The sequence below is a fragment of the Pseudochaenichthys georgianus genome, chromosome 6 (genome assembly GCF_902827115.2).
Source record: "Pseudochaenichthys georgianus chromosome 6, fPseGeo1.2, whole genome shotgun sequence".
Taxonomy (NCBI): Eukaryota; Metazoa; Chordata; class Actinopteri; order Perciformes; family Channichthyidae; genus Pseudochaenichthys; species Pseudochaenichthys georgianus.
The window spans coordinates 24,829,018-24,843,731 of NC_047508.1; the positions used below are offsets into that span (position 1 = coordinate 24,829,018).

At 41.2% G+C, this 14,714-nt stretch overlaps 1 protein-coding gene across 1 annotated transcript in view; it reads right to left on the minus strand.

Annotated features, from left to right (window-relative positions):
• mafb (MAF bZIP transcription factor b) overlaps positions 1 to 6,622 on the minus strand; it is a 46,622-nt gene extending 40,000 nt beyond the window's left edge. Inside the window, exon 1 of the mRNA XM_034084686.1 lies at positions 5,235 to 6,622. Within this exon, the coding sequence (XP_033940577.1) occupies positions 5,235 to 6,211 (977 nt within the window). The 5' untranslated portion in view covers positions 6,212 to 6,622. The remainder of the gene's footprint in view (positions 1 to 5,234) is intronic.
• Between the last annotated feature and the right edge of the window lie 8,092 nt (positions 6,623 to 14,714).

Below are 14,714 nucleotides of genomic sequence, written 5' to 3' on the forward strand. Positions count from 1 at the left end.
AGAGAGAGAGAGAGAGAGAGGCTGACTGCAGTAGAAGGGTAAATCACCTCTCGCTTCATTGAGATGCAGGTAAAACACACAGGGGTCGGGCTTGGCTCCAGCTCCGCCCTGCATAACACAAACTCATGCACACGCAGGCTTAAACACACACATAGACAAACATGCACACACACACACACACACACACACACACACACACACACACACACACACACACACACACACACACACACACACACACACACACACACACACACACACACACACACACACACACACACACACACACACACACACACACACACACACACACACACACACACACACACACACAATGCACTCGGTTTCACCACGTTTGCTGCGGTCCAAAACACACCACTCCACTGACTCTGTGCCCTGCAACTCAACTCACTGTTGAAAACATCAACACAGCCTCGGCTATCTTTATCTGTGAGTCAGAATATTGTGATCACATATAATTAAATCATAATTAGCTTTCATCTATTGCCCTTTAGTGATGCATTCCGGTGTGAGCTTTTTGTACAAGCAAATGCAAATCCAGTGTCTGAATTCCACATACATACACGAGACACATTGCATGTGCCCATACGCGCGTTCTTTTACAGCTGAGCATTTACAGTAATCTCAATTCAACACAAGACTTTAGGATTGGATTCAGACAATCACATTACCTCCTCTCTGCCCATGCCTCTATGTGCTGGAAAAAATCACCGTGTAAAGCCAATAAGATACACACAGAGGCAGCAGCACAAAGCTTCTTTACAGCTGCTGCATTCCCACCACATGCACAGGCGAGACAGGAGGGGAGGTTAAATTATTAGGGTTTCAAATAAATGACACATAACTCAGGACACTGCAAGACAGAGAGAGAGGGAGGGAAGCTCGGCATCACAGGGTACGTGATGGACGGACCATAGAGGAACATAAACGTAGCTGATTTAAATCAATTTAAATGTAAATGTTTATCGCGTGGAGTGATGCAGATGCGTATTGAGTGTAAGAGATTGAAATTGTTTCCTCTTTGGAATGTGAATATGTTTTAACCCTTTAGGGGTTGGCTTTTCATGGGGAAGAAAAGAAAATGAAGGTACACAAAAACTGTTGTGTTACAAAATGAGACATGTCTCCAGTTGTTACAAAATAATTAAATGAGTAATCGAAAAACAAATTGTTTTTTATGTTGTGACAACCTTTCTTTAAATGATAACATGGATTGGATAGAATATTATTACTGACACCTTACGGTAATAAATACTGTTTCAGGTTGTGTTTTAAGAACTCTATATTTACTGCTCGGATGATTATTAACACTTATTAGTTAACCGTAATAAATCAAGTAAGTATTAAGTATTCAAGTTGTTCTTCTTTTGCGACTTTGATAAACGTAAAATGCTACATGCCTCACAGTGTCCTGATAAAGCGACTTACTCATGCCTATAGATTTAATGCACTCAGTTGCAGCACATATACACCCTTCCTCCACAAGGTCAAATAAAAGACAATGTTGGCTGGTTATTGAGCACTCCCACAAATAGACACTAAAAAGTGCTCACATCCTTTGTCCTATTAATTCTGAGGCATTAAAGCGAAGTACATGATGATGATTCAAATGTCAATACTGATACATTTCAAAGTGATTTCCCATAGTTGACCTGAAAGAGAGAGTCCAATATTGTGACAGCAGACAACTACATTATCTTTAATAACCAAATCATTGGACAGACTGCAAATGATCACAGTGCAGAAGTCAATAGAGGGCCGGAGAATAGAATTACAGTTCATACTGATAAGATTAATAATGTGGTGTGTCTGTGTATTCTATACGTACACGCTTTTACATGATGTGCAAATGAAAGAGAGGAACAAAAGGCGGAGAAAGAAGCAGTGAATTTGGTTGAGCACTGAGAAATGAGTAGGATGCGCTGAAATATTATTTCCTGTGCCTTCTGTCCTCCTTTAACACAGGAAGTGCTACTGAATCTTCCTGCCACTTGGTGTGTCTTCAAGTCAAAACACACAAACAAGATGAAAACGTCCCACACAATTTCCACGCCTACAATGATCAGCACTTTCCTACTTTTCATTCTTACATATTGAGAAGTGGAGCACTGGAAACCATGAACCTCCACACAAATCACAGCGCCTGTCTGTCACGTTACATTTAAGACCGTCCAGAGCTAAATCCTGAGCCTCCACAGAAAGATAGCCCTATCTGCCTCACAGAAGAAAGGGGTGCCGTGAAAGAAGTATAGCATCTCTAGTTCCAGGTTATAACACAAATGTAATTAAATAGCACACTATATTGACCTAATCAGATAGGAAGGCCATAAATTAGGGGACACATGCTCACTAAAAGGCCCTCTCCTCTCAGCTAGGATGCATCTCTGATCGTTTATCATCTGAAAGGAGCAGGAAGGCAGCCAGCATCTCCCTCTCTCCCTCGCTCTCTGTAATACTCTCTCTGTCCCGCTTGCTCTATCTCTGCCTCTCACTCACTTTTAATCACAGAGAGAATCATTCCTCCAGGCAGGAGAGGATCATGCTCTGCCTTGTCCCTCACTCTGGGCTTTCATTGGAGCCAATGCCAGTGTGTGACACACAGTTGTACATGTGAGGTAGAGCAAATACACAGTCTGTAAAGTCTTAAGCTCGGTTCAGACTTGCTTGGAATGTGTTCAAGTTTCCATGATACAATTTGAAGAAGAAAAAAAAACGTCTCCTTACATTCAAAACAGAAACCCAAAACGTAAGCAAACACACAGACACAGCGGTGGCAGTAATCTTGTATGCAGCACAACCTAGCATTTGTCTCGGCCATGCTGCTGCTCAGGATGCCCTGAGTTCAGCGGGTTGATTCAGGATCATCAGGCCGGGAGCTGCTGAGCCGCATGTCCCTTATACAGGAAACAAACTCCGGGTGCCTGCTGTGGCTTTTCTCCTCCTCCTTTGAACAGCGTGACTAGGTCGGAGCCAAATTAACGATCTTTACATTGAAGCAAAATGGTGTTTCCTGAAAACCCTCGCATGTCATAACGATAGCGAAACATTTTGTCAGGATACAAACTAAAGTAAGAAGCGTTTATTGTTATGGGAATTATTATTCCTGGTGATTATAAAGTGTTAGACTGCAGAAAGTGTATTTCTATTCGGACTTAGCCTATTTGGAGGATGTCAAAATTCATATTTTCAAAATTAGACATAATTGTATATAATCGCATATTTAATCATTTTGTCAAAGGTTTGTCTACGATCGATTTTCTAAATGAAACACACCACGGACAATATTCAACAAGTGGACAGCTACCGAGTAAAAAGTGCAAGTTTACTCTAAAATCAATCATTAACTCTTAACGCTTTTTCCAGGACAGCTGCAGCACGATTAATAGGCCCTGAGGCAAAAGTCAAATTATATCATGAATATCCGTATATAACTATACGCAACAAGTGAAGATCGTCCTTTATATTTCTTGAGAAGCCAAAAGATAAAAAGAAAATATGTGTTTTTCAAGGGGAAATAAGTGATGAACACATATTGAGTCGACGTATTAAATAACGTATGTAGCTGGAGTTGATCTTTGAGCTGTTATAATTACAAATCCTGTTCGCAACATCTGCATCGCGCTTCAAAAATAAACAGATGTGAACAGATGTTTACATTTTCTCAATGATATTTGCAATTGACCGTTTATATTTCAGTTAAGATCGAGAGGAGATTACAGGACTACCAGTGTGTGGGGTCGCCTCAGAGACACAGTGACAAACAACATGCAAAACTAAAGAGAACAATAATAACAAACATTTTCAAGAAAATATATTTGTTCTCATTCATGAAGATTTATTGATGGTATATTTATAAAATTTCTTTTTTTAAATTGAACACGATGTCTGCCAGTTAACTTTACTGTCTAAACTGTCGAAACATTACAAAAGATGTATGGCTTAATACTTTGCTGAATTCTTCTACAGCATCGCGAGAATATAACTTTTTATAACAATTTCCCAACAGTTCACAGTTTATTTACCGCACAACACCCATAGGGTTCGGTGTAAACGTAATTAAGCTCCTTGAATGAAAGGAAAGCACATTAACAACGAATTGCAGGAAGAACAGATAATTTGTTGCAACAATTTTGCGTAACAAAGTGGCCTATTTCTCATTTATTTCCGGACATTCATCATAATCTGCTTCGGTTCTGTTCAAAGCATCTTGTCCCTTTTTATTTTCAGTCCCACTTGTTGATCGCAATAATCTATGTATTCTTTGCATTTGTCAAGAAATGATATAGCCTAATTGTTTATGCTAGAGATCTCAATTATGCTCACCTTGGCAGTGTTGTTTTTGAATATAAATCAATATTAAGAAAAAAGTAGCTTTTTTCCACAGTGTCTTTTTTCTTCTTCAGAGGGCTCCAAAATCAGCCTATAAAAAGGTGATGGGTCCATATTCGGGGAACTTTTATAAAACCAAAACGACGGATGAATGCACCTGTTTACACTTTGAAACAAATAAATGGCAACATGTGATGAGGCTTAACAATGCAGTCATGGTTTCATACATTCATCAAACAAAAATTCACAAAACAAGTAAAAAGGAAAGAAAGTCAAAGCACAATCCGTACATGACCAGCATGCATGGCTTCACACAACTGTTACAGTCTCACATCAATTCTCCAAACTTCTACCGAGTTTGGATGCTTTTTTCACAAGACAAATAGGATGGATGATATGAAAATGAGATCATTCATATAAACAAATACATGTAGGCTACTTTAAACAAAAATCCATTATAAATCCAAATAAAATAATGCTGTTGTGTTTGGAGATTGTTGATTTTCATACAACCTATTTTGGGTAAAGGTAAAGACCTATGCTGAGGAAAGTGTCTTTCATGCAGTGTGTCCAAAGAAAAACGTCACGAATTGTACAGAACTCCTTTCAAATATTTGTGGAAACACATTTAAACAGGTCTTTTTTTATATCCTCTAAAATAAATAAAACGTAAATAAAAACTAAAATCCTCAAACTGAAAAAAAATTACTTTGAAACACAGAAAAGTGTAAAACTATTTTTTCTTAACTAACGCAGCTTTAACAAACGTTAACTTCACAAGCAGGAACACCCTATTTTTTTAGGTGCGTACCAATTTAAAGTTTTTATTTTATGTTTGTTTTGTGCGGGGACGGTTATTAAAACTTTTGAGCGCCGAGACTCACATGAAAAACTCCGGGGACGAGGGGTTGTTGTCGCTGCCGGACCCTCCGTTTTCTCTGAAGCCGGTGCTGATCAGCTTCTCGTATTTCTCCTTGTAGGCGTCCCTCTCCCTGGCCAGCCGGGAGATTTCCTGCTTGAGGTGGTCCACCTGCTGAATGAGTTGCGTCTTCTCGCCCTCCAAGACGTGCCGCTGCTGGACCCGCTTGTACCGGCAGGACTGGGCATAGCCTCTGTTCTTTAGCGTCCTCCTCTTCTGTTTCAGACGGATCACCTCTTCCTTGCTGACCCCCCGGAGCTGCCGGTTCAATTCCCGCACCGACATGGTCACCAGCTGCTCGTCCGAGAACCGGTCATCCAAGCGCAGGTGCTGGTGGTTTCCCCCCATGCCGCCGCTGGATTGCGACCCGGAGGAGGAATGATGTCCCCCTGGATGGTGGTGGTGGTGATGGTGGTGGTGGTGGTGGGGATTCCCATTCTGAGCTGCGGCTGCAGCGATAACTGCCGATACCACGGCGGCCGCTGATCCCATCTCCTCCCCGGCCATGGAGCCCCCTGCCCCGGCTGCGCCGCCGAACTGCTGCCCCCTGGCATAGCCATCGAAGGTCTGGAGCTGGTGACTGCTGCTGATGAGCGCCTCTACGGCGTCCTCCGGGCTAAAACCCAGAGCCTCGGGGTTCAACTGCTGTTGGTACCCGTTCATCCAGTAGAAATCCTCCAAGTGTGCCTTCTGTTCGCTCCCTGATCCCGGACTGGGCGCCGAGAAGCTTGGCGAGGGGGGAACCGAGCTGCAAGGCGTGCTCATCGGGGTGGAAGACAGGGATCCCCCGGCGACCAGGCGGCTGCACTGGCTGATGCTGCGATCGGGCTCCACCGGCTCCTTTTTCACTTCAAACTTCATCAGATCGAAGTCATTAACATATTCCATGGCCAGGGGACTGGTGGGCAGGTCGGAGTTGCTCATTGCCAGCTCTGATGCCATCCTCTTGCTGTTGACAGTCCTCCAAAGGGGGTGAGGAGCACCTGTCAAAGTGGGCTGCTGAGACACGCACTGAGCCAGCTTGATTTATTTATTTATTTTCTTCAAAACCGGAGAAAAAGTGGATTTTCACGCACTAATTGCGCAGCGCAGGTTTTGAGTTTGTGTGTCGATAAGTTTTTTTTTTCTTCAGTCTGTGTTGCACAGACGCATTGGAGCAGCGCTGTTTCCTCCCTCTCTCCCAGCGTGCGGGTGTCTGAGCGCCGCTGTCTCTGTTTCTACCATTTAACACTTCATGGCTCCTTTTAGGATTAGTGCGCCAAATTGAGGAGGTTCACGCACGTGTCCCGGGCAAATAGTTGCTTTGTGGAAAGAAAAAAAAACTCCACCCTAGGATTGATAGATTTTTTTTTTCTAAGGCATCAGTCAGCCGACGAGTTAAAAAGCATTGCTTAGTTTTATAGGCGAGCTGACGTCAGAACTGAAATATGAAATTGACTGAGACCCAGCCAATGAGGAGCCCATCTGGGGACGTAATTAGCATAATAGTATAGAAAGCAAAGTTTTCTGAACTGTCCAAGACCATCAGCAGATTGATACATGGGATTTAATTGGCTATTCATTATTATTCACTTTGCATGGAGAAGAAGGAAACAAGTCAAACAGAACAGATTCCGATTATTGACAGAGGATGCCAAATGGTAAATATGTGTATGCTTTTCAAATACATAAATCGTTATAATTTCAACATACATTAAAGGTAACAAACAAAAGCAATCACATTAAATATAATTATATTATCATCTTATATTTATCAAATATTTTATTTTTTAGAACAGTTTTTTGTTTTATTATTTTGTATTTCCTTATCCAGATCTCATTAAGTGTTGATAAAACGAGCCTTTGTACAGGTGTATTGCATTATAGGCAGTTTATAATTAGGAAGTCAAATTGATTTCAAAACTCGTTTTAGTCACTCCAACCGAACGTCTTAAATTGAAATCCATCAAAATGCCTTTCAGTGTTTCTTACTGAACGTTAGATTAACGGTCTATGTTTAACATAAAATTGCAAAAAAAAGGCTAAGCAGACTACAGACAAAGCGGATCGCTGTGTGGGGAGGTGAAAGTGTGTAGAAAGAGCATGGCAGGGTCCGATTCTTTGACGTTGTTTTGAAACCCAATGTCGCTACCTTTTGGTATAAAATAGAACTGCATGTGGCTTTAAAAAGATTCAGATTCAATTGCTGTGTGTAAATGATTTGCTGTTTTGAATGTTGTCTTTTGTGCGACTTACTTTTCTTTTGTAAGGCAAGACAGCTCTGTTTGTCTTACTGCTGGATGTGAAGATATATGAAGGTTATTTGACAGGAAACACTTCCATGACTCCTAAGGACAAAGCCTACATTTTTGGATTCAAAACAAAGGACAGAACTACATAGAAAATACAAATGAAGTCTATAAATGTCTTTTTTGTCAACAAATTGAAAGGCATTTTAAAGGACAAAATACAATTTTTACAGGTGTCTTATGGTAATTCACAAAAGGCAAGTCCTTGTCAGATAAAATCCCCTTTCTAATGGAATACTCAGTAGTAAAAAGCCCTCCATCTGAATCCTTCTATAGTCACTACAGTCTCAATTCCATGTAATGATCACAGCATCAGTGTTCTCCTCTCTTTCTCTATGAGTCTCTCTTTCCTGGAGCACATTCTACAGGAGTGGTGGCACATAAGAACAAACAATAAGGAGGGCTATACACAGAGGACCAGAGAGTAAATAAGAGAACTCTCCCTGGAACATGTCACACGGGGAAGCTTCAGAAAACTACAAAGCCGCCAGCAGATAATCCAACTCCCCGGTGTCCCGACGCAAGTAAATATTCTCTTGGTCCCTGTGACTGTTCATGGGGACTTAACGTTAAACAGGAAGGATAAACATCGTGTTTTATTCATTAGAACACACAACAGAGGCTCCTCTGATGCTTTTGAATAAATATGAAACAGATGAAGTGCCGTTGTAGTGTAAATGCAGCCTGGCACAGCAGGGAAATTACATCAGATGAACAGTGATCATTTTCATATAAAATGTGTCTTAACACGTATTATGTGACAGAAGATCATAGGGAGATGAACAAAACTGGAAAGTGAAGAAAAAGTCTGGTGGCGTATGCAAAATGTTTTCCAAAAAAAAATCTTGTTAGCAGAAGAATCCTCAAAATTACAATGATTTGTATTGTATATGTAAAGTTGCTTGGCACACAAGTGAACAAGAGACACAGAGAGAAGTTAAAGTTGCGCATGTGTCCACTCCACACAGGTCCATATTTAAAGCAGGAGGGGACACTGGCTGCTGTGTGAGCTCTGGGTTTGCCAGATCTCTTAAAACAGGATTTATCGGGCCGGGAGTCTCAAGGGTTAACAAGCAGAGTCCAGAGCCAATGCATCAGCTGTGTTACTCAGGGCTAATAGTCCTGTATGCACCCCATCCAGTCTCCCTCTGGAGTTTCCCATAGGCCGCCCACTACCATGAAGTTTACTACTGTCTTTATTTTATCGGGGGGGATTTTTTTCCTACATTATACAGGGGTTGCACTCAGGCATATATCATAAACAAGCTTATAGAGCATGAGGAGGACCACTTATACAGAGGAAAGTTAAGAGCATTTGAACATCAGTGTTATATCATAATAACATATTTTAATATATTAAAAATAAAGGCCAGGAAAACAACCAGAATAGCTCTCATCCTTTTTCCAAAAAAACCTAAATGTGGATAGAAGTTATGCCCCAGGTGGAAAAATAGCCTTCTTTTACTCAACATTGAGGGCTGTGAGACTTTCTGTAGAAACCGATGTGCCTAAACCATTATGTTATATTAGATACTTTTACAAACTAATGTAATGTGGAACCTACGTGCAGCAGGTCTCCCTTGAAAAAGAGATCGATGATCTCAATGGGATTCACCTGGTTAAATAAAGGTTTGAAATGAAATGAAATCTTTGTAACAGTTTGTGAGCTTTGCAGTGACTTGTGAATGAAACGTAAAATCCTCGAACATGTAAAACCAGCTTTGTGTTAATAGCCCGGCCCCTGCATGTGGAGCCCAGCCACAGTACGTGTTAATGAGACACTGCCTGACCTTTCAGAGTTCACCCCAGGAGAACACTGATGCATCCTGCGTAAAGGATAACCAGTGCTCCCAGAGTTCCCCGTGATTTACTGGCACAGTGACTTTACTAATTGTTACATCTATTAGAAAACATCCTCATTACAGTATGACTTATGTGCCACATTGCAATAGACTCCCTTTTATTTTCAGCATGCTAACCTTTTGTTTGCCTCTGGGGTTCCCTGAAGTCGTGCACTTTACAGAGGATGTGCACAACTTGTTGTTTGCTTTGTTACCCACCTTTGTAGTGGAAATGTTTTGCATGCAGGTGAAGAAGCAGAAGCTCCTTGTGAGGTCTGTACAATTATTAACGTGCAGAAATAGACTTTATTTAGGACAAATATGGCAGCTTACACACCACGATAAGATCTTAATACTGTATAAAATATGATCACAATGTTTTGATAAAGAAAGGAAATGGAGGATCGAGTGTTGATTAAAAAAAAAACTCATTACAGCTCACTTTATGCATCTGCAAGATATGCATTTTATAACCCCACTCAGACTATTCAAAATCTTAAGTGTGCCAAAAATAGCCAAATACATTACCATATTTAACAGACTGTAACTTAAATAAAACGACAGAAACTAAACTAAAGGATTTCTGCATGACCAAGATTATGCCTTATAATCATTCATTACATTCCCACTGGGAGGTGGGCTTCATTTTCATTCTCAATCCCTGTTTAATGCCATATATTAAACTCTGGTGGCACCACGAATGGGGGACAACCAGACAAGTGGGCTCAGCGGGCTCATTGGAGACACATTTAATTAGCAGGACAGAAAATGAAATGTTTCGTGGGGTCTTAACTAACTGTTGTATCTTTTGTAATAGAATGAGGAGCTGTGAGAAGCTATTACAAGGAAGAGCAGGAAGAACAGCACCGTGCTTTCCTCTGCCAGTGTTTTATAGGGGGGATAAAATAATGCATATTAAGATAATAAGCTTCCACATCACGGAAACAAAGTGCCATATTTGCAAAGTGCTACGTTTGAGAGAACATGCTCTCTCTCTCGCTCTCTCTCCCACTATCTCACTGTCCTGTTCTCCAATCCCACATTAATCAGACTTTTACAACCTTTTTTCAATTCCTTTACTTGCTCAGAAGGTGGGTAAGGGTGAACTGTCTGTGTATGTGTGGACTTGAAACATGTCTGCATGGTTAATGGAGGATAAACAGGCCCTCAACAAGTGATTAACTTGCAGTGTAGCTGTGCGCATACATATGGGCTTACCAGTTGTATGTGTTTATGAAGGGCCAAGGTTTCTCTGTTGTTTTTCTACGTCAGATCGAGGTCTGCTTTCATTCAAGAATTGCAGAAAGGGCTGAGTCACTCCAGTCAATCAAACCCTTAATGTCTCAAAATGGAAACATGGTGCAGAGTAAAACAACGGAGCAGTGTGAGTTCTGATTCAAATGACTGGATGCTCTTGATGAGAAACGCAGGCTGGGACTCTCTCTCTGGCTCTGTGCCTGCCAGAAGGATGCTTCAACCTGGTAATTGGCCACAATGAGCAGACTTGCATGTGTCAAACTCTCCCCTTCACATCTGGTTATTGTCTCTCACAGCAGGAGGACATCACAGGCATCGTCTGAGCAGTCTCATCTGCTCTCTGTCGCTGTGTAACACAGGATGCTCTGCTATTATACTTTAAAAACCAGCAAACTGTGTGTGTACTTCGAATATGATATCTCTAGCGTGAACGGGTAACATGTCAGAGCAGTCTACGAGTTAATGATTTTCCAGGGTATTATGAGTACACAAATATGTTAAATTGGACAGCACCGAGGGAGGAAATATCTCATTGTGGATGTATCAGTTCAGGTTCATACATGTAATCATGTTCACACACAGACACACTGAAATTAAGTGTGAATAGTGTGGAACCGGAGCTGCTCTTCTCTCATTAGACACACACTGCTACATTATTGGCTTCATTAGCAATCCCCACCGTGCATCACCCAGCATGTGGAGGAGCAGGTAGAAGAAACAACAACATAACAAAAACAATGCAAGGTACACAAGCTGTTTGCTTTTCCTCAATGGTTTCCGAATACATTTAGTATTGTTAGGGTTAATAATGTATTTTAGAGTGTATACATGAACACAGCGTTTACATGCGTGACTTCCTGTGTACGCATGGCAAGATGATTCATGTGCAGTTGGAGGTTATGAGATGTTATTGATGTGGCCGGTATATGCACGGTGCTATATGCTCTCTGCAACGGCACACTGTTATTAATGTCCACAGTGTCCACTCTGTGCGGTTATTAATGTGACTCATATGCATAAAGAGATTCCCCATTAGTCAGAGTCAAACGGTGCCGTCGTCGTACAGTGGGGGTGCACGGAGTCTTCTTTCTCTGTATGCTGCTCACCTACTCCACGTTAACATCACCCTCATTCAAACCATAATATACTTTGACATACAAACATATAAATACAGCAGGCCTCTCTTAATAAACTATCTTTTAGTCCATATATGTATTCAGCATAATACATATAAAGGAGTTCTCTGATTTATTAAATTCTCTCATGATATCTTACAAAACGTTATTGTAAACGAATACACAGTTTAAGAGCAGGGTTGACTTTAGCCAGAATAATTAGTACAAATAGACTAATTAACTTTGTTTTCACTGGTTAAAAGTGTACGTCTTTTTTCAAGACAAAGTCTTTCCTAATTGTATCTCCTCAAACGTAAGGATTGTCTGATTTGTTATGTTTTACATCATTGTACATTTATTAGCGGTTATTGTTAAAAAAAAGAACTAAATTAGATTAAATTCTGAAATATGGGGAAATGGCATGTTAAGGATTTATTTCCGATTGCCGGAATATTAAAGGAATGCTTTTAGACAATGAGTGTAACTTTTATTACAGGCTATAAAAACCAAGAAAATAAAATCTTCACAACTTAACTTGCAATACAAATAATAAAAGTAACTATTTGTCTTTGTGTGTTTTTCAATGCAACTAAGGAGACTGCTGGCTCTGTAGAGATCAGGAGGCAGCCTTACCGGACAATAGTGAGGTGGGGCCACATTACAGATCAAACACACGTTGTTTCCCGCAGCCCAGACCTCCTCTGAAGTCTCCTCATGCTTAGATTCATCCCTTCGGGGAAACTAAGTGATTCAGCCAAAAGAAAGATGAGAATGTAAACACCTATGCAAACAGTCTGATTTAAGATTATTGCAGATGAATGTAAATATTAATTTCTGTCTCCCTGTGATAATCCTCTCATCTGTTCTTCTGGAATGGAAGAATCATTTAACTATAGGTCTTAGTAAGCAGAGGAGTGTGTGAGGCAGCAAGCGAACTAAATTCACATATCTCTCTGCGTTATTCTGCACTCTGTCAGAAGGGGAGATGCAGAGACAATACAGCCCACAGGACACCACGGCCTCATACAACAATCCTTTATATTAATGCCAGGAGACAAATGCACTTCCACCGGGATATTCACTTCTCTGGGGGAGGGCGAGGGTGGAGGATGGGGGGAAAAGGTTGATCGTTGCTGGCCCGAGGGATAAGTGAAACAGGATGATGAACAGGCTTCATGTAATGGGTGGACTTTTGATGATGGCAATATTGAGTGTTGAAATTAGATGTTTATCAGATGTGGTTTTGAGGGAGAGACGGGAGGAGCAAGGGAGCAGGGGGAGGGCTGGGATAAGCGTTAATCTGGCTGCTAAATGGAGAGTTTGACATGTTTGTCTGTCTGGAAAACCCAGCGGGACTCATCTCCTCTTCATCTCCTCTGCACACTTTGATCAAGCTCACAAACGCTCACAATTAGCACCTCATGATGTTGAGTGGAAAATGTGGGTGCATTTGAAGATTGATATATTTCAGATTCTTACCAAATGAAAGAGTCCTATGAGAGACACATTTTTGTGGGTGAAAAACGAGGTGATGACAGCAAGAGGAAGTGAGATGAAGAAGAGAGGAAAGTATCTTTAAGCTTTTTTCTAAAAACGCACAAACAGACTTAGTAAGAGTTAGTCATGGTTCTTTGCGCACTCACAGTAGATTTGGATGCTTACACAGGAGCAGAGACACCCTTCCTGTTGCTTATCCGCTTCCTGAGCCTCAATTTGTATTGAAATCCCTCACAGGCAATTATCCATATGCGAATGGTGTACTTACTCTGAGCTTATATAAGTTTATTTCTCGGTAAGCCGCACCATTTTCATTTTCAAACTCTGATTACAATTTCAGAGTTTATTGCTATGAGAAAATGGCAAAAATGGGTGCTCATAGTTAACACAGAGCAGTAAATCCTGCAGGACCTCTCGCTAGCTCTATAATTTAAAAGATTGAATAATCTTTCTATGGCATGATGTTGAAAATCCCTTTGCAGGGAGAGAGATGTGGGCAGCTGTTGGCATGGCCAGGAAGACATTTTGTTGAGTAAAGTGTTGGCAGGCAGGAGAAACCCCCGCCTCCTCACCCACCTCTCAGGCTGTCAAGAGTGTCATATATCTGGGGGATATCTGAGGCCGAGGGAGATCGCAGCCCAATTACGGGCTGATAACTAATCAATAGGCCACTTATTCCTACAGCAAGAAGTAAAGGAATGGGCCCCTGGGACACGTAGTTCAGATTACTCTCCCCCCAACATGGGACAGCCACTAATGATGAGACAGAAAAAGAAGCTTAGATACCGAAAGAGGGGAGAAACTAAAGAAAGGAAACTGGGCGTGGAGAAGCTACAGTTAACGGAAAGAAGGAAAGAATAAGGAGAGAAAGAGATGGAGACAGAGAGAAAATGGAGCCCTCGTTCGAAAAGTCCATATTCAGCTAAGTAGTACAATAAACCAAACGACATTATTTAAAACTAGTGGCAAGTATTTTAAAGAGGTAGTTCACCCAAATGACCACCACTAGCTCAAGAAAGGTAGCAAGCCATGCACATTGTTGGGGTTTTCAGTGGAACTACCTATCAAAAGTCCCCAGGAAAACTGATGAATTGTCTTAGCTATAACCAAACTTCTGCTGAGGTCAATGTTGGAAGGAGAGCAACATGAAAATGACACAAGGTCACGGAAAAATGTATCAAGACTCAAAAAGATCGATATGTAACTCCTGACTGCCAAACAGGTGCAACAAAACATATAGTATGGTCACACCCACACCACCCTGAAGCTGCAGGAAGACCGTGGCTAAAATGTATATGATGATGTGGCCAAAAGAGACTGGGACAAAAGCTCTGCCCTTTATGCTTTTCTTCTACTTTCCTTTTAAGTGGTGATCCTCAACATATGCAGTTGGCCTCTACAGAGACTCAGGGTTGTTAGCAGTCATGCTAGCTGCAGACTTGGTCCT